This window comes from Scyliorhinus torazame, chromosome 5, assembly GCF_047496885.1.
Source record: "Scyliorhinus torazame isolate Kashiwa2021f chromosome 5, sScyTor2.1, whole genome shotgun sequence".
In the NCBI taxonomy this organism is placed as follows: domain Eukaryota; kingdom Metazoa; phylum Chordata; class Chondrichthyes; order Carcharhiniformes; family Scyliorhinidae; genus Scyliorhinus; species Scyliorhinus torazame.
This window is the reverse complement of record NC_092711.1, coordinates 202,405,882-202,433,542: the sequence shown is the minus strand read 5'-3', so window position 1 is coordinate 202,433,542 and position 27,661 is coordinate 202,405,882. Positions and strand designations below refer to the sequence as shown.

The following is a 27,661-nucleotide window of genomic DNA, read 5'->3' as shown; positions in this document are numbered from 1 at the left end:
CATTACATGGTGTGTGGAGATTTTCAATCCAAGTTGGTACAGTATTGTTTCAGCAGTAATGTCCACACTGTAGAATTTGATCCATTGCAGAATTTCTCGCAACATTTGTTTTCTAAAGCAGCAAAAAACAATACAATTCATCGGGGCAAACATCGCACAATATGCTGGGGTCAAATCAGATTGTTCATCACTTGATCAGATTACTATCTTGATAATGACAGATAAGCATGAGTTCAAAGTTAATACAGCAAAGTGTTTGCATTTATATTGTGCGATTAGCATAAAAATATTCCAAGTTACAATTATTGCTAAACAACAACTAATATATTTGGATAAATGTTAATTAAGTTTGATCACATCAAGCCAATTTTAGATTAAAAATACAATATTTCACATCATTAACCTCAACCCATTGTCCATGTTACTGATGTAGCAGCATACGAGGTTCCTTAATTGGTGTAACACACTCCCACACCTCTCCCCGTGCAGGAACTAATCTTCTGCTGCTATTCCAGAATATTTTCCTCTCCCTCTTCTCAGCCAGCTGGAACTAACGTGTCAGCAATCATTCTGACAGCAAGTTTCACTCACTCTCCTGATCAATGTGTTGCCCACATAATGACGGGTAATGATATCACCAGTGGGTAGCTGGAAGGTACTGCCTGTTTTTGTAACTCTCTCTGCCGTGATGGTGTTGCCCCTGTGAGACACGCAAAATTCTCTCCCAACGGCGCGATGTCCGCCGACTGGCGCCAAAAACGGCGCATCTTTGGGGGCCGAGCCCCAACATTGAGGGGCTAGGCCAGCGCCGGAGGGATTTCCGCCCCGCCAGCTGGCGGAAATGGCGTTTGTTGCCCCGCCAGCTGGCGCGGAAATGCGGCGCATGCGCGGGAGTGTCAGCAGCCGCTGACAGTTTCCCGCGCATGCGCAGTGGGGAGAGTCTCTTCCGCCTCCGCCATGGTGAAGGCCGTGGCGGAGGCGGAAGGGAAAGAGTGCCCCCACGGCACAGGCCCGCCCGCGGATCGGTGGGCCCCGATCGCGGGCCAGGCCACCGTGGGGGCACCCCCCGGGGTCAGATCGCCCCGCGCCCCCCCCAGGACCCCGGAGCCCACCCATGGCGCCTGGTCCCGCCGGTAAATACCAGCTTTGATTTACGCCGGCGGGACAGGCAATTTCTGGGCGGGACTTCGGCCCATCCGGGCCGGAGAATTGAGCGTGGGGTCCCGCCAACCGGCGCGACCCGATTCCCGCCCCCGCCCAATCTCCGGTACCGGAGACTTCGGAGGGGACGGGGGCGGGATTCACGGCGGCCAACGTCCATTCTTCGACCCGGCGGGGGTTCGGAGAATGACGCCCAGGATACAGACCTAAGCCACGGCATCGATGGCTAGACAGAGCCTCGTAAAGCCTTGCTCCTCAATGCTGCTGAAATGACTGTGTTTGTCTGCCATATTTCTGACGAATGGTCATCAGCCTGAAACTTTGGTGGGATTTCCTGTTCCTGGAAATTCCTGCCCCAAGGCAGCAGACTTTCGGCTGCTTTCCAGATTTTCTGATCGCAATGCTCCGACTCCCACTGCTGACTAGGAAGCCAAAAGGGAACAGTCTCCCAGCGAGAATTTGCATTGCCGAGAAACAAATGGATATTCAACATGACTCATGTTGAATAAGGGGCCTGAACGTGGAACATGCGGTCGAGGCTGCACATGGCTCCATTTTGTACATTGTAGTGACAGATCGGGACGCCACTTTTAAATGGTGTCCCAATCTCCGAGGCCCCCGAAACAATCCCTGACCTCTCCCCCAGCCCGAATGCAAAAATGGGAGGGTTCCTAGCCCCCCCAACACCTATTCTGGGCAACCCTGGCCTGATTGCACATGTGCACAAAATGCCAGCTTGTCACCTTGGCAGTGCGGATCCCAGTTGGCAGTGACACCTGGGCACCTTGGTAGTGCCAGGCTGACTCCCAACTGGCACTGCCAGGGTACCCAGCTGGCACCAGAAGTGCCTGTGCACCACCCTGCCCAAAGCACATGCAGCTGGGGGCCTTAAATCCCTTGGGAGATCCCCATGAGTCCCATTTGTGGGGACCAGTGCTGAACTGTGCTCGCCGAGGTCTCCGAGGCAAAGGGGGTGAATTCTAAAGCCTCAGGTACCTCGGGAATCTGCACATTAGGGTGAGGCTTACTACCTCGCTCTAATAGGCAGATTTGCTCAAAAATGATCCCGCCCATTATGGGCGGGAGTTACATAACAATAATCTTTTATTGTCACAAGTATAAAGTTACTGTGAAAAGCCCCTAGTCGCCACATTCCGGCGCCTGTTCAGGTGAGCTGGTACGGGAATTGAACCCGCGTTGCTGGCCTTGTTCTGCATTACAAATCAGCTGTCTAGCCCACTGAGCTAAACCAGCACATCACATCTTGCAAAATTGCGTTGAATCTCACGAGGCATTGAGAGCCAGGTAGATCCCGGGAGCAGGTTCTCCCGGATTTCAATGGCATGCTGCGTCGCGGCGAGCTCTTTTCTGGTTCAGCGTGGCCATTGGATTGCGCCCCCTGTTTCTCTCTTCACGGTTTCTGCTTGATCGGCTGAGTGTTTCCAGCATTTTCTGTTTTTATTTCAGATTTCAAGCATTATAGTATTTTGCATTAGTACTGGGCTGATCCTGGACCCCGATCTCTGTAGTCTCTTTATCTGTGACCACAGCTTGCCTAAAAATAAGGAGCGGGATTCTCTGTCCCACCAGCCCTGTTTTCCCGCGCTGTGCAACCCACCAGCAGTGGGATCCTCCGTTCCCGCAGCCGGCCAATGGGGTTTCCCATTGTGACCATCCCAGACCATCAGGAAACCCACAGGTGTGGGTGGTGCTTCTGGTGAAGCGGAGGGTCCCGCTGATGGAGAATCGCGCAGAAGAACTCACAGAGCTGGGAACAATTCAAAATACAGATAGTGTATGATGCAGCAGTGATCGAAAGCCAATGTGTGGAGGAGCATTAGTGAAGGGGGTGAAAAGTTTTAATAGCATTAGAAAGCAGCTCGTAGCTTGATATGATATTGTGGTTGGAGTTCACTGGCAATAAGTTTCCATTGTGACTTAATCATCTATTGTGAATAAAGCTTGTGTGAATGACATATATGCGGGTGACATAGAAGCTAATGTGAAAATTACGGATCAGCGAGCCAATTCCACAGTTAAGTGGGTTTGTCTCTCATGTAAACCTGTGTGCATCCATTTCAGTGTTGATGCTCTTGTTATGAACCAAATCAAGACCATCACAGAGAAGGAGCTGGGCATGGGAACTGAATCCATCACAATCACTGAGAACACAGGCACGATGGGTGGAATGGCAACAGTCTGTGATCTTTGAATGATTCTCGTAGTCAGTCCGATTTGCTTGTGTTTAATTTAATTGAGTTGTCTGGCTGCAGTGTGTGTGTGTAATACTGGGTGAGCTCTTTTAAAATTCTCACCCTCATTTCTCTCCTCACATAACAGCCAGAGAAACCTATTCCCAAACCAAAAACAGAAAATGCTGTATAATCTCAGCAGGTCTGACAGCATCTGTGGAGAGAACGGAGCTAGTGTTTACGGGGTTACGGGGATAAGGTGTGGGATGTGGGCTGAGGTAAGGCGCTCTTTCCAAGGGCTGGTGCAGACTCAATGGGCTGAATGGCCTCCTCCTGCACTGTAAATTCTACGATTCTATGATGATTCTAGGGAGAATTGGAAATAAATTAGATTTATACTGTTGTGGGTGTGTGTGGAGCAGTGGGGCTGGATAGGGCCAGTGATAGGTGGGCATTAACAAAGATGCGGTGGATAAAAAGACAAAGGGAATGTAAATTGTGGCGATGATGACTAAGAGATCAGAATGTGTTAATGGCAGGACAAAGGTAAGCAGTGTGTCAAAGGACAACCTCAGGGATGGCCCTAGTGAGGTCGGGTGGGATGGGGAGGGGGAGACAGTGGTGAGGAAAAAGGGATTGATGGAAGAAATTGAAATAAATGACAGAGATAACAATGGGGTAAAGGTGGAGGAGAGATTGGCAGTCTGATGTTGTTGGACTCATTGTCCAAAGACTATAACATGCCATGCAATCGGAAGATGAGGTGCTGTTCCTTCTGCTTGCGCTGGGCTTCACTGGTACATTGCAGCAGGCCAAGATGGACACGTGGACATGAGAGCAGGATGGTGAGTTGAAATGGCAAGCGACAGGAAGATCTGGGTCCTGCTTGCGGACGGACCGAAGATGTTCTGCAAAGCGATCAACCAGTCTGCATTTAGTCTCTCCAATGTAGAGTACACTGCATTTTGAGCAGCGAATGCAATAAACCAGATTGAAGGAGTTGCAGGTGAAGCGTCTTGTACACACTTGTACAGAGTGTTTGGGGCCTGGAATGGTGAGCAGGCCGGAGGTAGCGAGGCAGGTGTTACACCTCCTGCAATTCTGGGAAGGTTCCATGAGTTGTTGGAGGTGATGGAGTGGACCATGGTGTCCCGGAGTGAATGGGCCCTGCTGAATGTTGATAGAGGGAGTGAGGGAAAGATGTGTTTGGCATGGCATCATGCTAGAATTGACAAAACTAGCGGATTTTAATCCTTTGAATATGGTGGCTGATGGGGTTGGTACAAAGGCAAGAAGGACCCTGGTTCTGGAAGAGAGGGCAATGATTGAGAGCAGAGGTGAAGGAGATGGGTCGCACACGGTTGAGAGCTCTGGCAGCAACAGTGGGTGGGGAAAAGTCCTTTCTGGAAACACTCATCCTTCCCTGAAATACATGAGGGGTGGGATTCTCCATCCCGCCAGCCCCGTTTTCCTGCGCCCCTCACTGGCAGCGAGATCCTCCGTTCTGGCAGCCGGTCAATGGGGATTCCCATTGTGGCCATCCCACGCCATCAGGAAATCCATGGGTGTGTGTGCGCTACTGGTGAAACAAAGGATCCCGCCGATGGAGAATCCCGTAGGAGAAATGTTTTCAGAATGATTTCAGCAAAAGTGCAATGTTGGTCAGTCGAATTCTTGCCAATGTAAGGGTGACGCACGCATCTTTAATGTATCAGCATTAACTCATGGACTGATTTTGCTCTGGAGCATTTTTATCAATCCCAAGTGCAGCCTTCACCACTCTCTTTGCATTCTCTGTAAGATCATCCAGGGCACCAGTCAGCAGTTTGTAGGTCACAAGAAATGACGATCCTGCTCCAAAGATGGATCCAATAATTGGTATGTTATTGAAAGCAAGCTCAACTGCTGAAATGGTGGCAGAGGCAAGACCCCAATGTAATCCCGTTATTATATCGGGAGTTATTTCACCCACCAGGGGAGTTTTCACCACGGCTTTCAGATCCTCCACAGGTTTCCTTACCTCGTTGGCCAGTCTTTGAAGAGAGGCATCATCCAGACCCAGACATTTACGGAAATGTACTATTCCTTTAAGCACTATCCCAATGTCACAAGCAAGGGAAACTCCAGGAACAGGCACTGCTCCTACTGCTCCAGAAAGTGTTGCCATCATCCAGACTTGTTCCCTTAGCTCTTCCCTTTTCCTCTCTACAATTTCCAAGTTTAAATTTGGAAGGGCCAAGGTGTAAATACTTCTCTTTATATTGGGAAGATCAACGTCAAGAGTTTTACTTAACAGATCAAAATCATACAGATTCAGATCAAAGTTTGATATCAGGAAAACATGGGGTGATGGGATCCCAGCCTTTTGCAGGCTTCTGACACAATAATTCCTGATCTTTTCCAGTTCTTCTTCTTCATTAAATTTCCTTCCTCTCTTTCTCATTGACCTGAGATCATTGTCAATTTTAGTTCGAATGAAGTAGAAATTCTTTCCTAGCCGCTTAATCTCTTTGGTGAGTTTTACATCATTTTCACTAAATCGGCAGGCGGAGATGATGATGAATAAATCATATTTATTGAATTGCATTTCCTTTGAGTAATTTTCGGTTGGGAATATTATTGTCCCAATTCCTGGCAGATCCCAAAAACAAACATTGGGCAGGCTGGGGTGTCTGTATCCGGTTGGCTCCATTGTGGTTTCTGTGGTTCCAGTTTGAGCGGCTCCCTCATCATCGCTCTGAAGACTTCTCATCGCATTGATGAAAGAAGATTTCCCGGAGCCTGATTCCCCTGTCACTGCGATGTTAAGCTCGGTGTTGTCCAGCTCATTTAGCTTCTTCTGTATCTGTGGAGTAGCCCTCATCAGCCCATCCATTTCAAAGGATGACTTCAGTTTACTGATCTCTTCCAGACTGAAGAATGAAGAATTTGATGAATGAGCCATCTGATCTCTGAAAAAAAACATTTTACAAGATGTTTTGTAGCAGGCAGAAGAACATGCATTTATATAGCACTTTGTCATATTCTCAGAACACACTTCACACCTAACTAATTATTTTAAAAATGCAATCACTGTAATTATCTGGTAAATGTGACAATCAATTAATTTACAGCAAGGTCCCAGAATGACCAATGGAATGAATGGTAAGCTGATTTGTCTTTTCTTGAAGACAAACAACTTTCCTTAAAATGAAGGACTCCTTCAATCTGGATCCAGAGGTACAACAGCAAAATATAAATCATCTCCTGTCCCTGCAGATAGTGGCAATTCCAGACTTCTCTACCACCCCAGGTTTCTCCTCACCCCTTATGTAAGGAACCTCTTTTAAATCCTTGTCTGACCGTTGTTTCCCTTTTTAAGGTCTGTTCTGCTGACTGCTTAAATTCTGCAGACTGAAGCTGGCTCCTTTCATCCTGCTTCTCTATCTCTTACTGCTTTCCCCATGTGACTGCCCAGCGATTCCAGAGTTTCCTCCTCAGAAAATGGGAGAGGACAGAGGATTGTGGTTCCTCCTCCCCTGCCACTTAGAGTCATCGAGATATAGATGTGGACAGCACAGAAATGGCCTTTCGGCCCATCCTGTCTGTGCCAGTCAAAAACAATCACGTAACTATTCTAATCACATTTTCCAGCAGTTGGCACACAGCCTTATATGCCTTGGCACCCCAAGTACATAGCTAATTATTTCTTAAATGTAATGAAGGTCTCTGCCTCCACCACCCTTTCAGGCAGTGAGTTCCAGCCACCCACCACCCTCTGGGTGAAAAGGTTTTTCATCACATTCTCTCTAATCCTCCCCTGATCATTGATCCCTCCACCAAGGGGAAACGTTTATTTTTCTCTATTCTATCTATCTCATAATGTTGTACATCTAAACCATGTCCCTCCTCAGTCTTCTCTGCTCCAAGGACAACAATCCCAGCCTATCCAATCTCTCTTCATAACTAAAACTCTATATCCCAGGCAACATCCTGGTAAATCTGTTCTGCACCCTTTCCAATGCTATCACATCTCTCCTATAATTTTCACAGTAACTTCATTGCAGTGTTAATCTAAGCCTATTTGTGACACTAATAAAAGATTATTATTATGTGGATTCCAGAACTGAGCAAAATACTCTAGCTGTGGCCTAACCAACGTTTTATACAGTTCCAGCATAACTTCCCTGCTCTTAAACTCTATGACTCAGCTAATTAAAGCAAGTATACCATTTGCCTTCTTAATTCACCTGTCCTGCTACCTTAAGGGACCGGAGCATATGCACACCTCTGATTCTCGGTGCTTCCCAAGGTCCTGCTGTTTATCATGTATTCCCTTGTCTTGTTTGTCCTGCCCAAGTGCATCACCTCACACTTATCCGGATTGAATTCCATTTGCCGCTGATCAGCCCAACTGACCAGCCCATCTATATCCTCCTGTAATCTAAGGCTATCCTCCTCACTATTTACCACCTCACCAATTTTCGTATCATCCGCAAACTTAGTGATCAACTCTCCTACATTGGTAAACATACAGTGCAGAAGGAGGCCCTTCGGCCCATTGAGTCTGCACCAACCCACTCAAGCCCTCACTTCCACGTTATCCCCGTAATCCAATCACCCCTCCTGTCTAAATAATTTCTATCAACCACAAACAGCAAGGGCCCCAACACTGATCCTTGTGGGACCCCACAGGACACAGGTTTCCCATAACTTCTCAACCATCATCTTCTGCTTCCTGTCACTCAGCCAATTCTGTATCCAATTTGCCAAACTTCCTTGGATCCCATGGGCGCTTAACTTCGCTATCAGTCTCCCATGTGGGACCTCATCACAAGCCTTGCTGAAGTCCAACTAGACCACATCAAATGCATTGCCCTCAACTACACACCTCCTGGTCACCTTTTTGAAAAGATCAATCAAGTTGGTCAGACAAGGGATCAGGGGTTATGGGGAGAAGGCAGGAGAATGGGATCAGAAAATATCAGCCATGATTGAATGGCAGAGCAGACTCGATGGGCCAAGTGGCCTAATTCTGCTCCCATGTCTTATGGTCTTATGGACATGACCTACACTTCACCAAACCATGCTGACTGTTCTTGATTAATCCCTGCTTCTAAAAATGCAGATTAATTCTGTCTCTCAGAATTGCTTCCAATAGTTTCCCCAACACTGAGATTAACCTGACTCTTTCCCTCGGTTATCCTTTTACCCTTAATGTGCTTGTGAAACAGCTTTGGATTGTCATTTATTTCACATGCCAGTATTGTTTCATGTCTCCTTTTTGTTCTATTAATTTCCTTTCTAAGTTCCTCTTGCACATTCTATACGCCTCTCGGGCTTTTGCTGTTTTAAGCCCTCGATATCTGCCATTAGCCTTCCTTCTGCTGCTTACCAATGCTGTATATCCCTCGACATTCAGTGTTCACTGGATTTGTTGATCCCACTCTTTTTCTTGATTCAAACATGTTAGCCCTGCACTCTCCCTATTTCCTTCTTGAATGCATTCTACTGTTCTGTCACAGATTTACCTAAAGGTGTCTGCCCCTAGTCCAGTCGGGCCAAATCATTTCTGATCTTATTCAGATGGGCCTTCCCCCAGTTTAGAACTTTTATTTCAGGTTCATAAGTATCTTGAATCTAAATGGGTTATTTTCGCTGTCTGAAAAATACTCCCCCAGTCATACTTCAAACACTTGCTTGGCTTTGTTACCTAAAGTTAAATCCAGGACTGCCCCCACCATCCCCTCGTCTCTTGTAGGATCTTTTATGTACTGGCTTTAAACGTTCTCCTGGATGCATTTTCTGCTTCCTCTAAACCTTTCACACTATGACTATCCCAGCTACAGTTGGGGAAGTTGAAATCCCCCAAAGTTACCTTTATACTTCTCTGAAATTTGCCGATACTTATATTTTCTTATATTTCTCTCGGACTGTTCGGGGACCTGTAGAACACTCCCAGCAATATCCTTGCCCCTTTTACTTTTTAGGTTCTATCCATATGGTTCTGTTTGAAGCGCCTTCTAAGGTGCTGTCCCTTCTTACTGCTGTAATTGATTCCCTGATCAAAATTGCGACACCCCTCGTCTTTTACTTCTTTCCCTGTGTCGACTGAAGATCCTCTAGCCTGGATTATTGAGCTTTCAATCCTGCCCCTCTCTCAACCATGCCTCAGTGACAGCAATGATATCATATCATCATGTTTTACTTTTTGCCCTCAACTAATCTGTCTAGTTCGTCAGAATCCTTGCATTAAAATAAACACCATCCAATCTTGCCAAACTCTCTTGTGATTTAACTGGTCTAGAAATTCTATGCCTTTCTGATTCACTTGATGCCTCTTCTAATTTTGGCTGTGCATCGCTCCCTGCTGAACCTTATGAAGTTAGTTTAAACCCTCCCCAACAGCACTCTCAAACCTCCCTGCAAGGACACTGGTTCCATTTCAGTTCAGGTACAACCCGTCCACCTTGTACAGGTCCCATCAACGCCAATATCCCTGAAATCTAAAGCGCCCTCCTCCCCCTCACCCACCATTTTTTCAACAATGCATTCATCTGGACTTACCTCTTATTCTGCATTCTCTAGCACATGGTACCAGAAGTAATCTAGAACTACTTCCTACATCCTGTTTGTTAATTGACTTCCTAGCTCCCTAAATTCTACTTGCAGGATCTCATATCTTTTTGTGCTCATATCGTTGGGACCAATGTGTACCACGCTATCTCTCCATTTCCCCTCCCTTTCAGTATTCCCTGCAGCCGTCAGTGACATCCCTGACCCTGACGCCAGGGAGGCAACATACCATCATGGAGTCTCTTTTGCAGCCATAGAAATGTCTACCTGTTTCCCTTACAATTGAATCCCTGACCTCAATAGACCTGCCATTCTTCCTCCTCCCATCTTGTGCAGCAGACCAAAACATGGTGCCATGAAATCGGCTGTCACTGCTTTCTCCAACACAGTCATCCACAACAGTATCCAATACGGCATATCTGTTAGAGAGGGAGATGACCATAGGGGACTCTTGCACAACCTGCCTTCCTCTACTCTGCCTGGTGGTCACCCATGTCTTTTCTGCCTGTTTAATCTTCACCTGTGCTGTGACCGCCTCACTGAATGTGCTATCCATGACGTGCTCAGAACCGAGGAAACTCCGCAGTGAATCCAGCTTCAGTTCCTGTTCAAAAATGCTGTTAGCCAGGAGTTACAGTTGGACATGCTTCCTGCACAGCAGGGACAACTGAAGCTTCCATGATTTGCCACATACCACAGCAGGAGCTTTTCACTGGTGTGAACTCTCCTGCCATGACTACGCTTAAGCCCCTTATTTACTCCCGTTTGTAACAAAGAATTATACTTGTATAGGAATACTATTAACATATCGCCCTTATGCTAACTTCACTTCCTTTACCCTACTTTAATTACATTACTTTATTATAACAAACTGACTTTCACTTATTTGTGTTGTATCTCAGTTAATCCCTTCTTTCAAAAAAAAACTTTTCAAACTCACGACTGCTTCACTGTGACACTGACTGCGAGGTTAATGTGAATAGGAATCTGACCTTTGTATTCATGAAGCTCAGCTAAGCCGCGCTCCTGCCTGGACTGAGACTGAGCTCCGCTCTCAGTGTTTTTAGCTTCACCGTCTCCCGGTTTCATCTAACTGTTGCTTCACAGCGCCAGGGTCCCAGGTTCGATTCCCGGCTTTGGTCACTGTCTGTGCGGAGTCTGTACGTTCTCCTCGTGTCTGCGTGGGTTTCCTCCGGGTGCTCCGGTTTCCTCCCACAAATCCCGAAAGACGTGCTTGTTAGGTGAATTGGACATTCTGAATTCTCCCTCTGTTCTCCCGAACAGGCACTGGAGTGGGGCGAATAGGGGCTTTTGACAGTAGCTTTATTGCAGTGTTAATGTAAGCCTACTTGTGACAATGATAAAAATTATTATTAACTCCCTATTTTCACCCAATTCCTAAAGCGCTCTCTCGTTTAACCAGGCACCACTCACAGTGCAGCCACAAATACTTTGTTGTCTTTGATACATATATAGATACATAGAAGATAGGAGCAGGAGGAGGCCTTTTGGCCTTTCGAGCCTGCTCCGCCATTCATCACGATCATGGCTGATCATCCAACTCAATAGCCTAATCCTGCTTTCTCCCCGTAGCATTTGATCCCATTCTCCCCAAGTGCTATATCCAGCCACCTCTGGAATATATTCAAAGTTTTAGCATCAACTATTTCCTGTGGTAATGAATTCCACAGGCTCACTACTCTTTGTGTGAAGAACTTTCTCCTTATATCTGTCCAAAATGGTTTACCCTGAGTCCTCAGACTGTGATCCCTGCTTCTGGACGCACCCATCATTGGTAACATCTTCCCTACATCTCCCCTGTCTAGTCCCATTAAAATTTTATAAGTCTCTATTAGATCCCAGCCTCATTCTTCTGAGCTCCAGCGAGAATAATCCCAACCTAGTCAATCTCTCCTCATATGACAGTCCCGCCACCCCTGGAATCAGTCTGGTAAACCTTTGCTGCACTCCCTCGAGAGCAAGAACATCCTTCCGCAGAGAAGGAGACCAAAACTGCACACAATACTCCAGGTGTGGCCTCACCAAGGCCCTGTACAATTGCAGCAACACATCCCTGCTTCTACACTCGGGGACTTATGTAAGGATGAGAAAATAAGGTTCAGTCAGGGCACTTGAGGGATACAAGATAGTCCTTGGCGGGTAGGATCAAGGAAAACCCCAAGGCTTTTTACACTGATGTGAGGAATAAAAGAATGACCAAGGTGAAGTTAGGGCCAGTCAAGGACAGTAGTGGGAACGTGTGCATGGAGTCTGAAAATATAGGAGAGGCCCTAAATGAATACTTTTCTTCAGTGTTCACAAAGGACAGGGGCCATGTTGTTGAGGAGGATAGTGCGATACAGGCTGGTAGGCTGGAGGAGGTAGATATTCAGAAGGAAGATGTGTTAGAAATTTTGAGAAACCTGAGGATAGATAAGTCCCCTGGGCCTGATGGGATATGTCCTAGGATTCTTTGGGAGGCAAGGGATGAGATTGCAGGGCCTTTGGCTTTGATCTTTATGTCCTCACTGTCTACAGGAATAGTGCCAGAAGACTGGAGAGAGGCGAATGTTGTCCCCTTGATCAAGAAAGGGTACAGGTATAACCCTGGGAATTGTAGGCCGGTTAGTCTCACTTTGGTCATAGGTACATTATTGGAAAGGGTCCTGAGGGATAGGATTTATGATCATTTGGAAAGATATAGCTTAGTCTAGGATAGTCAGCACAGATTTGTGAGGGGTAAGTCTTGCCTCACAAGTTTGATTGTATTTTTTGAGGAGGTAACTAAGTACATAGATGAAGATAGAGCAGTTGATGTCGTATACATGCATTTTAGTAAGGCATTTGATAAGGTGTCCCATGGTCGGCTCATGCAGAAAGTAAGGAGTCATGGCACAGAGGGAAATTTGGCTGATGGGATCAGTAACTCGCTATCACATAGAAGACAGAGGGTGGTGGCAGATGGTAAATTTTCATCCTGGAGCCCAGTCACCAGCGGTGTACCACAGGGATCAGTGCTGGGTCCTCTGCTATTTGTGATTTTTACCAATGACTTGGATGATGGAGTTGAAGGTTGGGTTTGTAAATTTGCTGATGACACCAAGATTGGTGGAGTAGTGGATAATGTGGAGGGCTGTTGTAGGCTGCAAAGAGACATTGATAGGATGCAGAGCTGGGCTGAAAAGTGGCAGATGGAGTAAGGGCTGAAAAGTGGCAGATGGAGTTTAACCCTGATAAGTGTGAAGTGATTCACTTTGGTAGGACAAATTTGAATGCGGATTACATGGTTAACGGCAGGGTTCTGAAGAATGTGGAGGAGCAGAGAGATCTCAGAGTTCATGTCCATAGATCTCTGAAAGTTGCCACCCAAGTGGATAGAGCCGTGAAGAAAGCATATAGTGTGTTAGCGTTTATTAACAGGGGGATTGAGTTTAAGAGCTGTGAGGTTAAGCTGCAACTGTACAAGACCTTGATTAGACCACATTTGGAGTATTGTGTGCAGTTCTGGTCACCTCATTGTAGGAAGGATGTGGAAGCATTGGAAAGGGTGCAAAGGAGATTTACCAGGATGCTGCCTGGATTGGAGGGTAGGTCTTATGAGGAAAGGTTGAGGGAGCTAGGGCTTTCTCATTGGAGCGAAGGAGGATGAGAGGTGACTTAATTGAAGTGTATAAGATGATGAGAGGATTAGATAGAGTGGATGTTCAGCAACTTTTTTCTCGGGTGGATGTGGCTGTTACAAGGGGGCATAACTATAAGATTCATGGTGGAAGATATAGGAGGGATGTCAGAGGTAGGTTCTTTACTCAGAGAGTGGTTGGGGCGTGGAACGCACTCCCAGCTATGGTAGCTGAGTGGGACACTTCAGGAACTTTCAAGCGGTTATTGGATAGGCATATGGAGTGCACTAGAATGATTGGGAGTAGGTTGATTTGATCTTAGTATCAGACTAGTTCGGCACAACATCGTGGGCTGAAGATCCTGTACTGTGCTGTACAGTTCTATGTTCTATATTCTATGTAAATTCACCTAACAGCACATCTTTCGGGACTTTTGGGGCTGTTTAGCACAGGGCTAAATCGCTGGCTTTGAAAGCAGACCAAGGCAGGCCAGCAGCACGGTTCGATTCCCATAACAGCCTCACCGAACAGGCGCTGGAATGTGGTGACTAGGGGCATTTTGCAGTAACTTCATTTGAAGCCTACTTGTGACAATAAGCGATTTTCATTTCATTTTTCATTTCATTTCATTACTTGTGGGAGGAAACCGGAGCACCCGGAGGAAACCCACGCAGACACGGAGAGAACATGCAGACACCACACAGACAGTGACCCAAGCCGGGAATCAAACCTGGGACCCTGGAGCTGTGAAGCAACTGTGCTACCCATTGTGCTGCCATGCTGCCCCGTGTGGCTTTCTGGTGTATTGTTGCATTATCAACAGAGAACTTTTGACTGATGCAAGTCTGTTGCTGGGAGCTGCCAGAGGGGGAAAGAGGAGCATGTTGATTCGGATGCTGGCAACTTCATTGTACCGCCTCTTTGTTATTTCATGTCTGGCGGCCGTGTGTTTGTCTGCTGCAGCCCCCTTTATCTGCAGCATGAGACTGGAAAGGGGGGTTATCTCGCTGTTCCATCATGCTCTGTGTTAGTTTGACTTTCCAGTTAACCTGCTGCTGGGGGCTGAGATACGTCGACAGGGCGGCGTGTTGTTTTGGATACTGGTAACTTATTTGTACTGTTGACCGTTTCATGTTTTATGTGTATTTGGTTTCTTTGTGTAACGAAGCTGTTGTGGATTTGAATTTGTACTGATATTTTGCAGTGAGTATGTACCTGTGTGTATGGCACAGTACTTTTCCTTGTCAGTTTATGGTTAATGTGATGTGTGGACTGTTAAGTTTTTTAAAATCCTTTTGTATAAAGGTACTGTTGACCATTAATAAATAAAATATTCTCAAGTGGCTGCAGATTGTGTTTGCTGCTTGCTCCTGCTCGTGGCTGAAAATGCCTGAAGGCCATGTGTGTTGCTTGCTGCTGCCTCTTTAGCTTCTGTAGCCTGGAGTAAGGAAAGGGAGGATGTAAAATGACCTACTGCCAGTGCTGGAAAAAGGAAGGGGTGCTCTATCTCTCTTCTGGCATGTTCTGCGTCGATGTGACCTTGCGGTTTGACTTTCCACTGTTGAGAGTCCACTGCCTGGGAGCTGCGAGAGGGGGAGACAGGCGGATTGACCCAAACGAGCAACTTGATGAACATGGTGAAGAAATGCTTTTGCAGATTTATGGTGGCTTTATTGTGCTGTTGACTGTTTAATGTTTAATGCCTGGAAGCTGCATCTTTGTTTGCTGCCACCTCTTTTGTTTCTGTGGCCTGGGCTGAGAAAATGAAGGATGTAAGGTTACATGCTACTCGTGCCGGTGAACGGGAAGGGATGCTCTTTCCCTCTTCTGGCATGTTCTGCATCGGTATGACTTTCTGGTGCGACTTTCCACTGTTGAGAATCTACTGCTGCGAGTTGCTGGAGGGGAAGATTGCTGGTCACTTTATTGTATTGTTGACTGTTTAATGTTTAAAGTGTGTATGGTTTTCTTTGTACAAATGTTCTGTTATAGCTTTGTGTTTGTTGCTTTCTCCTGCTGGTAGTTGCAAATGCCTGGAGGCTGCTGTTGTTGTTTCATTCTTTTTCTGTATCTGGAAAGAAGGACATTTTTTTCAAAGATACCCGAGACCTGGAGCTCAGAGGGACATGAAGCCAGAAGGCAATGCGATTTGAAGCCTGGCACTACACTCACCCCTAGAACATCTCGACAACAAGGACTCCTACACCAGATTCCTATTTATTGACTACAGCTCGGCCTTGAACAACATAATCCCAGCCAAGCTCATATCAAAGCTCCAAAACTAGGTATTGGCTCCTCACTCTGAAACTGGCTCCTCAACTTTCTGACCCATAGATACAATCAGTAAGAATAAATAACAACACCTCCCACACAATAGTCCTCAATACCGGGGCCCAGCAAGGCTGCGTACTTAGCCCCTACTCTACTCCCTGTACACACACGACTGCATGGCAAACTTTGGTTACAACTCCATCTACAAATTTTCTGACGATACGACCATAGTGGGCCGGATCTTGAACAAAGACGAGTCAGAATACAGAAGGGAGATTGAGAACCTAGTGGAGTGGTGCAGCGACAACAATCTCTCCCTCAATGCTAGCAAAACTAAAGAGCTGGTCATTGACTTCAGAAACCAAATTACTGTACAAGCCCCTGTCAGCATCAACGGGGCCGAGGTGGAGATGGTTAGCAGTTTCAAATTCCTAGGGGTACACATCTCCAAAAATCTGTCCTGGTCCACCCATGTCGACGCTACCATCAAGAAAGCACAACAGCGCCTATACTTGCTCAAAAAAACAAAGGAAATTCGGCATGTCCACATTAACACTTACCAACTTTTACAGAGGCACCATAGAAAGCATCCTATCGGGCTGCATCACAGCCTGGTACAGTAACTGCTCGGCCCAGGACCGCAAGAAACTTCAGAGAGTCATGAACACCGCCCAGTCCATCACACAAACCTGCCTCGCATCCATTGACATTGATCCAAATGGGCCACCTGATAATGCCATTGTAGAAATGCTTTTGCCGGTTGCTGGTGTGGTGAGTGCTGCATATAACTGACACGTCACTGCAGGTCAAACATGCTGGAAGTCAAGGATGTTCAATTGCAACTTGAGCGCCAGTGGAATATGTGGATGCCAGAAATTGGTCCTGGTGAGATTGGGCCATCTAGAGGGGGCCTGCACAGCTGCGGCTCCTGAACGGAGAATGGCAGTAATACATTGAACAACTAGCAAGCAATACATTGATGGACAGATCATTTCCAGCGCAATGTTCTGGCCATGACAATGCATTCTCAGACTTATCTTCCATTTCTGTTGAGGAATCTATAAGGGTGATACTGTCTGTTTGACTTTTTTGTGAAAATGAGCTGTTGTCCGGAGTCTGCACATCCTCCCGGTGTGTGCGTGGGTTTCCTCCGGGTGCTCCGGTTTCCTCCCACAGTCCAAAGATGTGCAGGTTAGGTGGATTGGCCATGATAAATTGCCCTTAGTGTTGGGTGGGGTTACTGGGTTATGGGGTGTTGACCTTGGGTAGGGTGCTCTATCCAAGAGCCAGTGCAGACTCGATGGGCTGAATGGCCTCCTTCTGCACTGTAAATCCTATGATAATCTATGATAATCCATGATCTATATTTTGTTTTAGTACCAATATGGAACGGTGATGTTTCCTTGTTGTTTGATGGTTAGTGTGATATGTGTACTGTTACATAGTTGATTTGCAAATAGTTATGACACCCTGGGTGAGTGCGCAGTCAGTTCTAGCCCCACAGACGCTGGAGTCCCAACATAAGTGAATTAGCCTTCGTGTTTTTCTGTAATCTTTAACCCTCGCCTGCTCCAATGAGTTACCGACAACAGAAAGGAATAACAGGACAATGGTCTACCAGTGTACCTACTCTACAACCTTATCCCACCCTTCACCCAGACATATACAAGACATATGCACGGTAAGGGTAGGAGAGGATTAAAAGAAAATGGAAAATAGGTTTCAGCTGAGTCTTCACTGTTGTGGTTGCAGCCTCTGGGAATGGATTTACTCAAGAAATTCAAGTTGCCGCAATTCCATCTTTTCACCATCAGATGGAGCGAGGTACAGGATGTTAAGGTCAGTGCAATTCTAATCGCCAGCCACCAGATGGTGCTATGTACAAGATTTTCAGATCAGTGTAATTCTGCTCATGTACCATCAGATGGAGCATTCGTCTCTCTGTGAAATTACTGGGCTTTAACTCTGGAATGAGCAGATTTTCCGTTGCCTGATTTCTATACAGGACTCTGGCTGTGTTATCATGAATGCTCTCACCATGGGCGAAATTCTCCGTTATCGGCGCAAAGTCCGCCGATCAGCGCCAAAAACGGCACAAATCCGACCTTCATCACACCGCCCCAAACGTCGCAAAGTCTCCGGCTAGCAGCGACGTGACGGGATCCGCGCTTGCTCACATGCTTCACGCCGTGCGGCGTCACACACGCCGCTCGGCGTGACGGCTCATCAGGACGCGCTGCTCCCCCCCACCCGACCGGAACACCCGACCGGATGGCCGCCCGCCGCTCAGCCCCGAGGTTCCAGTCACGGGATGTGGAGGCGCTCCTGGATGCAGTGGAGCAGAGGAGGGACGCCCTGTATCCCGGGCACGGCCGCAGAGTTGCCCCACGCCACAGCCGGCGTCTGTGGAGGGAGGTGGCAGAGGCCGCCAGCGCTGTGGCCCTGACATCACGGACAGGCACCCAGTGCCACAAGAAGGTGAATGACCTCGTCAGAGCAGCCAGGGTGAGCCTCCCCCCCTGCCGGATATCCATATCCCCCATATCCCCCCTCCCCCACATCCCCCAGATCCCCCCTCCCCTTTTCCCCCAGATCCCCCATATGCCCCTCCCCATATCCCTCCTCCCCATATCCACCATATCCCCCCTCCCCCATATCTCCCCTCCCCCATAGCCCCCATATGCCCCATATCCCCCCTCCCCCATATCCCCCCTCCCCCATAGCCCCCATATCCCCCTCCCCATATCCCCCCTCCCCCATATCCCCCCTCCCGCATATTCCCCATATCCCCTCCCCCATATCCCCCATATCCCCTCTCCCCCATATCCGCCTTCTCCCATTTCCCCAAGTGAATCCAGCCCTAACCTTAACATCTGCAATACACGCGCAACCGATGGCGTGCATTCATATACCTGTCTAACACTGTTGCCTTTTACCCCTGCCACCACCCCCCACAGGAGAAGCGCGCACACAACACCAGGGAGCATGTGAGGACTGGAGGAGGCCCAGCTGATGAGAGGCCACTGACCGAACATGAGGGAAGGGCCCTGGAACTGGCTGGCGGACCTGAGGACCGGGAGGTTGCTGATGCAGAGGTCGGGGGCCCACCAGCAAGTGAGCCACCGACAGCCCGTCCCCATATCCCCCCTCCCCCATATCACCTGATCACTGCCTGTGTGTCTAACCATGCATGCTTCATTGTGTATCGCAGGAGCAAACGTCGAGGCACCCATCCCCGCAGATGCAGACCGCCCGCATGATGCCCCTCGGAGGCCACGGGAGACGGAGAGACCCGGACCCTCCGGCATGCGACGCCTGCAGGATGCCCCTCGCACACCACAGGAGACGGAGAGACCCGGACCCTCTGGCATGCGACGCCTGCAGGATGCCCCTCGCACACCACAGGAGACGGAGAGACCCGGACCCTCCGGCATGCGACGCCCGCAGGATGCCCCTCGCACACCACTGGAGACGAAGAGACCCGGACCCTCCGGCATGCGACGCCCGCAGGATGTCCCTTGGAGACCACTGGAGACGGAGAGACCTGGAGCAACAGGGAGAAGACGACCCCGTCTCGTGCGGGTGCGACGACGCAGGCGTGTGCCACCCAGCGACGAGAGGGGCAGCCACAGGCCCCCGTCACAGCTGAGCCAGGACACCACTACACAGGACACCACTACCCAGGACACCCCCTCCCAGGACACCACTACCCAGGACACCCCTACCCAGGACTCCCCTACCCGGGACAGCACTACCCAGGAAAACGAAATACTGGACAGTGACACAGATTGGATGGGTGGAGACGAACCGCCACCCCAAAGTGCCATGGACTCAGAGTGGGACGAAGAGCACGACACAACGCCACTGCTGTCACCAACACCCTCCACCATCGCAGAAACACTCACCTCGGTTGGGCACTTTAGTGATGAGGCGTCTGGTACACTCACTGGTGTGCACAACACAGCCGTCCCGGTACAGCAGGCGGAGGTAGGAGCAGCAGAGGGGCCGGGCGGTCGGAGGGCAGCCCAGCCCAAGCGAACATCTGCCGCCCAGATGGATCCCGTGTTCCTGGAGTTACCACACCCACACATAGATCCGATGCAACCACCGACCCGGAGACGGGCGAAGAGAGTGACGGCAGGCTTGCGGCGGCTGCAGTCGCAGGTGGAGGAGTCCACCCACGTCCAGGAGCTGGGAGTGGTGCCGGTCATATGTGTCACCCAGACCAACACCGCACGGGTGGCGTCCGCGGTGGAGGCAATGGGTGCGACGGTGTCAGACATGGGGAACGGTTTGCGAGGCCTGGGGCTTTCCGTGCAGGCAGCGTCTGTGGCCCAGGACATGGCTGCCCTCTCACAGGAGGCCATGAACCAGTGCCAGTGGCAGATGGCAGAGGCGCTCAACGTCATGGCCCAGTCTCAGCAGTCCATAGCCCTGTGTCTGCAGGCCATGGCCCAGTCTCTGCAGGCCATGGCCCAGTCTCTGCAGGCCATGGCCCAGTCTCTGCAGGCCATCGCTGAGGGCATCGGCGCCAGTGGCCATGTGTGAGCCGGCGTCGCACTGTCACAGACAGGGTTTGCCAACCCCCTGGGCTCCATGGCTGCAAACTTGCAGATCCCTGTCGATACCAGCACGGGCCTCCAGGAGTGGCAGCGCCAGATGTCGGGGGGGGCGTCGGATGGCCAGTCCGTTCGCATCCCCCACCCATGTAGAGGCCTGGGGGCCATCAGGCACCCCGAGGGAGGAGGAGGTGGTGTGGTCCGTCCCGGCTCCCCCTGTAGGGGAGGTCCCAGAACACCACGACACCTCGGACTCCCCCCCCCCATTCGACCCAGGTGCATTGGGTGGGCAACGGGCAGGACAGGCTGGCAGCTCGCCATCCCAGTCGCCCGGGCCACAGCCTGGCCCATCTAGGCCAGGACGCCCCAGGATACGGCCGCCAAAGGGATCCCGTGTCAGAGGGCAGGAATCACAGGAGTCCACCTCCAGTTCTGCTGTACCGTCTGGGGAACCACGTAGACGTAGTCAAAGGGTCCGTAAGGCCAAACAACTAGACACTGAGTAAGTTGGCACGGGTGCAGGGCACAGATGAGTTTTAGGGGCTAGGGCACGTGCATGAACTCCGTTCGTTATTAAAGTCAATGTTACACCTACAGAAGCTGCCTTTGTGCTCTGTCCAAAGCATGCGGGGGTGTCATGTACGTTGAGCGCAAGTGTGTGTGTGAGGGGTGGTCTTACCTCAGCCCCAGGTGAGTCTGCCCCCTTCCCCGCCATCAACATGCCCCCGGGCAGAGGACGGGACCATGCGCTGCAGTGTCACAGCCGCATGCAGGGATGGTCCGGGTGGATGGTGGTACTGTGGCCATGGGTCAGACATAGTCCAACGATGTGGAGCCAGGAGCTCACCGCTGGGCGGGTTGTCATCATCCTCCATGGCCTGCGATAGACACGCGTCCACCCGCAACTGTGTGAGCCCGGCCGTTGTGCCGCAGGTGGATCGGCAATGGGGGGGGGGGAGTGGTGGTGTGCATGCGGGTGGGGTGGGTGGGGTTGGGGAGTGGGGGTGAGGGTGCTGGGTGGGTGGATGGGTGGGGGGTGGGAGTGGTTGGGTGTTTCCATGGTGTGCGGTCTGTGGCCATGCTACCCGATTCCCACGCCCATCTAATCAGTGAAGCGGGCGGCTATCAGCCTGTCCCGTGCCCGCTGGCCCAGCCGGTAACGGTGGACAACCACCCGCCCGTGTCCAGCCCGTCTGCCCTGACCATTGTCCCTATCCCCCTCATCTGGGGAGGACTGCGCCTCTTCCTGCTGCTCCTCCACTCCACCCTCCTCTGCCTGCGGCACATCGCCCCTCTGCTGGGCTATGTTGTGCAGGACGCAGCACACCACAATGATGCGGCCGACCCTATCTGACCGATACTGGAGGACGCCCCCAGAGAGGTCCAGGCACCTGAAACGCATCTTCAGCACGCCAAAGCACCTCTATCACTCCCCTTGTCGCTACATGGGCATCATTGAAGCGGTTCTCTGCCTCATTGCGTGGCCTCTGTATAGGCGTCATCAGCCACGATCGCAATGGGTAGCCCCTGTCGCCCAGCAACCAGCCCCTCAGCCGGGGATGGCATCCCTCGTACATGCCGGTGATGTATGACCGTGACAACACGTATGAGTCGTGTACACTGCCTGGGTGACGGGCGCAGACATGCAGGATCATCATGCGGTGGTCGCAGACCACCTGTATGTTCATCGAATAGGTCCCCTTCCTATTGGTGAACACGGCCCTGTTATCTGCAGGTGGCCGCACGGCGACGTGCATCAGATCACTCGCGCCCTGGACCATTGGGAACCCAGCCACGGCAGAGAAGCCCACGGCCCGGGCATCTTGGCTGGCCCGGTCCACCGGGAAGCGGATGTAGCGGTGCGCCATGGCATATACGGCGTCTGTCAATGTCCGGATGCACCGGTGCACCGATGTCTGCGATATGCCAGACAGGTCCCCACTCGGTGCCTGGAATGACCCCGTTGCATAAAAGTTCAGGGCCACCGTAACCTTGACGGACACGGGGAGAGGGTGTCCCCCGCCAGTGCCACGCGGTGACAGGTGTGCCAGCAGGTGGCAGATGTGTGCCACGGCTTCCCGGCTCATCCGGAGTCTCCTCCTGCATTCCCGGTCCGTGAGGTCCTGGTATGACTGCTGGGGCCCCTACCCTCGGGTGCCTCTGTTGCCGTGGGGCCGCGACGTCCTCCTCCCCCTCCTCGTCCTCATCCAGGGCAACATAGACATTAGCGGCTGCCGCTACGGCGGCCAACATCGCAGGCTGATCGGAAAACATGACAGCCTGGTGGGGGGGGGGGGGGGGGGGAACGACGACATGTCATCATTGCCCATACCCCCTCCTCCCACCAGCCAGGTGGCCTGGACCGCATGGGTCGAACTGTTGGAGGCTGGCACCTGGCCAGGTGGACTAACTCACTTGCCCTCGCACCCCCACTCCCCGGCACGGACCCCCCCCCATCCTCCTCCCCGGCACGGACCCCCCCCCATCCTCCTCCCCGGCACAGACCCCCCCCCCCATCCTCCTCCCCTTCACGGACCCCGTCTCCCATCCCCCTCCCTGGCACGAACCCCTTCCCCCTCCCCGGCACGGACCCCCCCCCCCATACCCCTCCCCGGCACGGACCCCCCCCCCCATCCTCCTCCCCGGCACGGACCCCGTCCCCCCATCCCCCTCCCGGCACGGACCCCCTCCTCCTCCCCGGCACGGAACCCCCCCCATCCTCCTCCCCGGCATGGACCCCGTTCCCCTCCCAGGCACGGCCCCCCCCTTCCCCCTCCCCGGCACGGACCCCGTCCCCCTCCCCGGCATGGATCACCCCCCATCCTCTTCCCCGGCACAGACCCCGTCCCCCCATCCCCCTCCCGGCACGGACCCCCTCCTCCTCCCCGGCACGGAACCCCCCCCATCCTCCTCCCCGGCATGGACCCCGTTCCCCTCCCAGGCACGGCCCCCCCCTTCCCCCTCCCCGGCACGGACCCCGTCCCCCTCCCCGGCATGGATCCCCCCCCATCCTCCTCCCCGGCACGGACCCCATCCCCCTCCCCGGCACGGACCCCCCCGTCCCCCCCATCCTCCTCCCCGGCACGGACCCCCCCATCCTCCCGTCCCCTGCACTCAACCCCCCTCCCGGCACTCCCCCGGAGCCCAGCCCACTCTAACCACTCCCCCCACCGCACACACACACACAAAACCCTACACACACCTCTCCCCCACACATTCAGACTGTGGCCACGCCATCGCCTGTCCAACGGCCAACCCCCACCCCCCAGGCCGTCACCCACCTCCACGCTGGTCAGCGTGAACCTGGAGCACAGGTTGACGCCGATGAAAAGGAGGTTTGATTTACGCCGACGTGACCCGTCATCACGTCGACGGGACTTCGGCCCATCCGGACGGGAGAATATCGACAGGCCCAAAATCGATTGCCTTGCGCCCACCCGTGCCATTCTCCGAGGTCTGCGGCGCCATTGACGCCCCGCCGACCTTTCTCCCTTCGGAGACTTCGGCGGGCGGCGGGGGCGGAATTGACGGCGGCCAACGGCCATTCTCCGACCCTCTGGGGGGTCAGAGAATAATGCCCATCCATAAGCTTCAATTTTGAGCTCTTCCCCGCCCTTCAGACAGAGACATAAGAGTGTTACTTACCTGCAAAAAAACAGCTGGCACTTTCACATTCAGGAGATCTCTTTCCCAGTTCTGATGGCTGTCTGTGCTTTTTAAACAAGAAACTCTCCACAGATTTTGCTGGAATGCCTCTTAAAATCATTTGGCAAAGAGAGAGCGAGAGGGAGAAACCCCACCACCTTCTGGCTGAGCTTCCTTCATAGAATTACAGATTGTAGCGCAACAATTGCTCACTCAAGTCGAGAAGTGATTAAGTCAATCGAGGCTTTATTAAGCAAGACTTGTTCCCCAGCAGCTCAATTACAGAATGCGGCTGCTGGGAGAATTCGAGCCCTGATATTCCACCTGCTGGGTGGAGCCAGCAGGCAGCAGATCCAACCAGGACCCGGGACCTGTCAGCCAATAGCCTCTCGGCTTCACAGGTACCGTACTACCCCTAATACATACCACCACATTCACCCCTTGTTAAAAAAGAACCCGGCGGGGTGGTGGTTCACATGGTGGTAGGGGTTTACAAGGCTGGTCCTGGAACTAATTTCGTACAGTGGCTATGCATTTATCCCAACAGTTAACAATGTACAGGTTTTGTCAGAATTATTTACAAGTTTTTTTTTAAAATTGTGTCACGCGGATTCCACGAGTCGAGCGGGTGCCCTGGTCATCCTTGTCGATCGCCTCAGCCCCGGTGGCGGTGCAGGTGCTGGCTCGGGCACTGTCGTCTCTGGGAGCGTTGCGCTGTTCGTCCCTGTTTCTTTACTCCTGGGCAGGCACGGGAGGAGGACCGATCCACCCGGGAAGGGAGCGGTCGTGGGGTGCGCCTGTGGCATGGAGGGGGTTATCGGTGTTGGGAGTGTGTGTGTGCTTCCGGCGGGCGACAGGTCCCGCAGGGAGACCATGTCCTGTCGGCTGTCGGGGTACACCACGTAGGCGTACTGGGGGTTTGCGTGGAGAAGGTGAACCCTCTCGACCAATGGGTCCGATTTGTGCGCCCGCACACGCTTTCGGAGCAAGGTGGGTCCTGGGGCTGCCAGCCAGGTCGGCAGCGACGTTCCGGAGGAGGACTTCCTAGGGAAGACAGGGAGGCGCTCGTGAGGCGTTTGGTTAGTGGTGGTACACAGCAGCGACCGGATGGAGTGGAGGGCATCCGGGAGGACTTCCTGCCACCGGGAAACTGGGAGATTTCTGGACCGTAGGGCCAGTAGGACGGTCTTCCAGACCGTACCATTCTCCCTCTCTACCTGACCGTTCAATTGGCAGCTCAGGCTAGGGAATTGCAGTTCAAATTGCTCAATGAAATCAAACAAAATAAACTAATCCTGACATTGGGAGGATGTGTGGATTCAATGTTACCAGTAGAACAATCAGAGCAAAAGATCAATCATGTCCTCCCGATCCCCTCCCAAAGCCAATGTTGAGCGAGGGAAGTTCAGTCTCCAGCAAGAATTTCAAGAGGGGGCAAGAGAGAGAGAATGTGCGCAGCAACACAAGATCCAGGTGATAAGATGAAAAGCTCAATGAGCAGAGTGGGAATGCCAAGAAGAGAAGAGGGAAATCGCTAAACAGCAGGGGCATGCTTCGGTGAGTTCCCAAGCACTGTGCCCCGACAAGCCAGAACAATCCGGAAAGGCTGAGCAAACTAAAAGTTTCAGCAAAACTCTGCTGTGTCGTAGGCGGCTGCAGATAGCTCAGAGGCACTGCCTCTAGAAAAAAAGTTTTCTAGATTTTAAAAGTCTGTGATTCAGCCAGAAAAATATGAAAGAGGCTCATGCGAAGCAGCAGAAATCTGCAGAAGAGCAGAAAGCTGGAAAAGATCAAGAAGCACAAAAGAGTGGACCTCGGGCAAGAGCTGCTCACATTACCAAAGCAAGGTCAGTAAAACAAATGGGATCCAGAGCAGGCCCCGAGAATCTGAAATAGATTGTCCAAACATCCTCAAGCTGAAGAGGGAGCAGAAAAGTCCTCAAGCAGTTATAGAAGCCCTACAGTGCAGAAGGGGGCCATTTGGCCCATCAAGTCTGCATCGACCTTTGTACTCTACCCAGGCCCACTCAGCTGCCCATTTCCCGTAACCTCATCTAATAATCTGTGCACGAAGGGACAATTTAGCCAATCCACCTAACCTGCACATTTTTGGACTGTGGGGGGAAACCGCAGCAAACCCACGCAGACACGGGGAGAACGCGCAAACTCCACACAGTCACCCGAGGCCGGAATTGAACCAAGGTCCCTGGAGCTGTAAGGCAGCAGTGCTAACCACTGAGCCAGCATGCCGTCCTATCCTAGCCATGTTATCACCCCTGACTCAGGGAAAGAAATAGTGAGGGAGATGCCCCATGTAACCAAAGAGCCAGAAAGGACACAGGGTATTAAGCCAGGCACGGAAACTTGTCTTTGGGCACTTGACCAAAGTATGGCTAACGAAATGCTTCTTTCGAGTTTTAACTAGGAACACAGGCAGTCCCCAGGCCAGCTAAATTAAACCAGGGGAGCCCGTACCACTGCTGGAGCAAGTGAAGGTCTGGCTGTCCAATATCTTCTTTTCACTTTTAGCTCTTAAACTAACAGACACCAGACTGCCCTCTCTTGCAGTGATATGAAACAGTTATTTCTTATTCATTCCCAGTTTTTAATTAGACCTGCAGAGGCGAAGGGAAGCACAGAGGTGCAGTGGCTGTCTCAAGGTGCCGAAGACCTGAGTTCAATCCTGGCCCCGGGTCACTGTCCGTGTGGAGATTGCACATTCCCCCCCATGTCTGCGTGGGTCTCACCCCCACAACCCAAAGATGTGCAGGTTAGGTGAATTGGCCACGCTAAATTGTCCCTTAATTGGGAATAAAAAGAGAATTGGGTACTTAAAATTTTTTTTTTTAAAGACCTGCAGAGGAGAGACAAAACATTCAGCGATTTGTTCTCATTGTGAATACTTAGAAAAAAGACCAAACAGTTCAATTTCATCTTCTGACTAACATCGCACTTCTACTGATAACCAACAATTTCCACAACCATTCCCGTGATGGATTCCACTCCCCAATCTGGTCAATTTTAATTTCCTGAAGTTTATCTCTCTTATAACAGTTTCATTTTCACCTGGTAGAACCCTGAATATGTAACTCCTCACTTTTAGGTAGATGTATTTTCAATGCATAATTCCTAAATTGAAGAGGAAAACGAGATTGAGACAATGAGGTAAACACTTGGAGCAACATTTAAGTTTGAGCTGTGATTTTGTTTAAACTTGTTGAATCTGATTCACCCTCATAATTTTGACAACTTTACTAGGTTTGTTGTTTGATTTCTTGCTCCTTACCTGCACCGCGTCCTTGATGGAGGAGAGTTTATCAATGAAGCTCTCGCACTGTCAACACCTTAGTCCAGAGTGGCTGGTTACTGCTGCTTCAGTTTCACATTTAAACTGGGAGTGAATAGTGACACTGAACAGCTTTCCAGTCATTGGGCAAATTCTTGGAGGTCACAGTCTGAGGAAACGGGGCAGACCATTTAGGACGTTCTCCCCATGTCTGCATGGGTTTCCTCCGGGTGCTCCGGTTTCCTCCCACAGTCCAAAGACGTGGAGGTTAGGTGGATTGGCCGTGATAAATTGCCCTTAGTGACCAAAAAGGTTAGGAGGGGTTATTGGGTTACGGGGATAGGGTGGAAGTGAGGGCTTAAGTGGGCCGGT

The 27,661-nt window shown here is 51.0% G+C and overlaps 1 protein-coding gene across 1 annotated transcript; it reads right to left on the bottom strand.

Annotated features, from left to right (window-relative positions):
* Positions 1–1,093: 1,093 nt before the first annotated feature.
* LOC140420886 (interferon-inducible GTPase 5-like) lies at positions 1,094–27,345 on the bottom strand. The gene is made up of 2 exons (XM_072505000.1): positions 27,290–27,345; positions 1,094–6,304 (listed from the first exon to the last, which is right to left on the bottom strand). The coding sequence occupies exon 2, from the start codon at positions 6,295–6,297 to the stop codon at positions 5,071–5,073; it is 1,227 nt and encodes a 408-aa protein (XP_072361101.1). The 5' UTR covers positions 6,298–6,304; positions 27,290–27,345; the 3' UTR covers positions 1,094–5,070.
* Between the last annotated feature and the right edge of the window lie 316 nt (positions 27,346–27,661).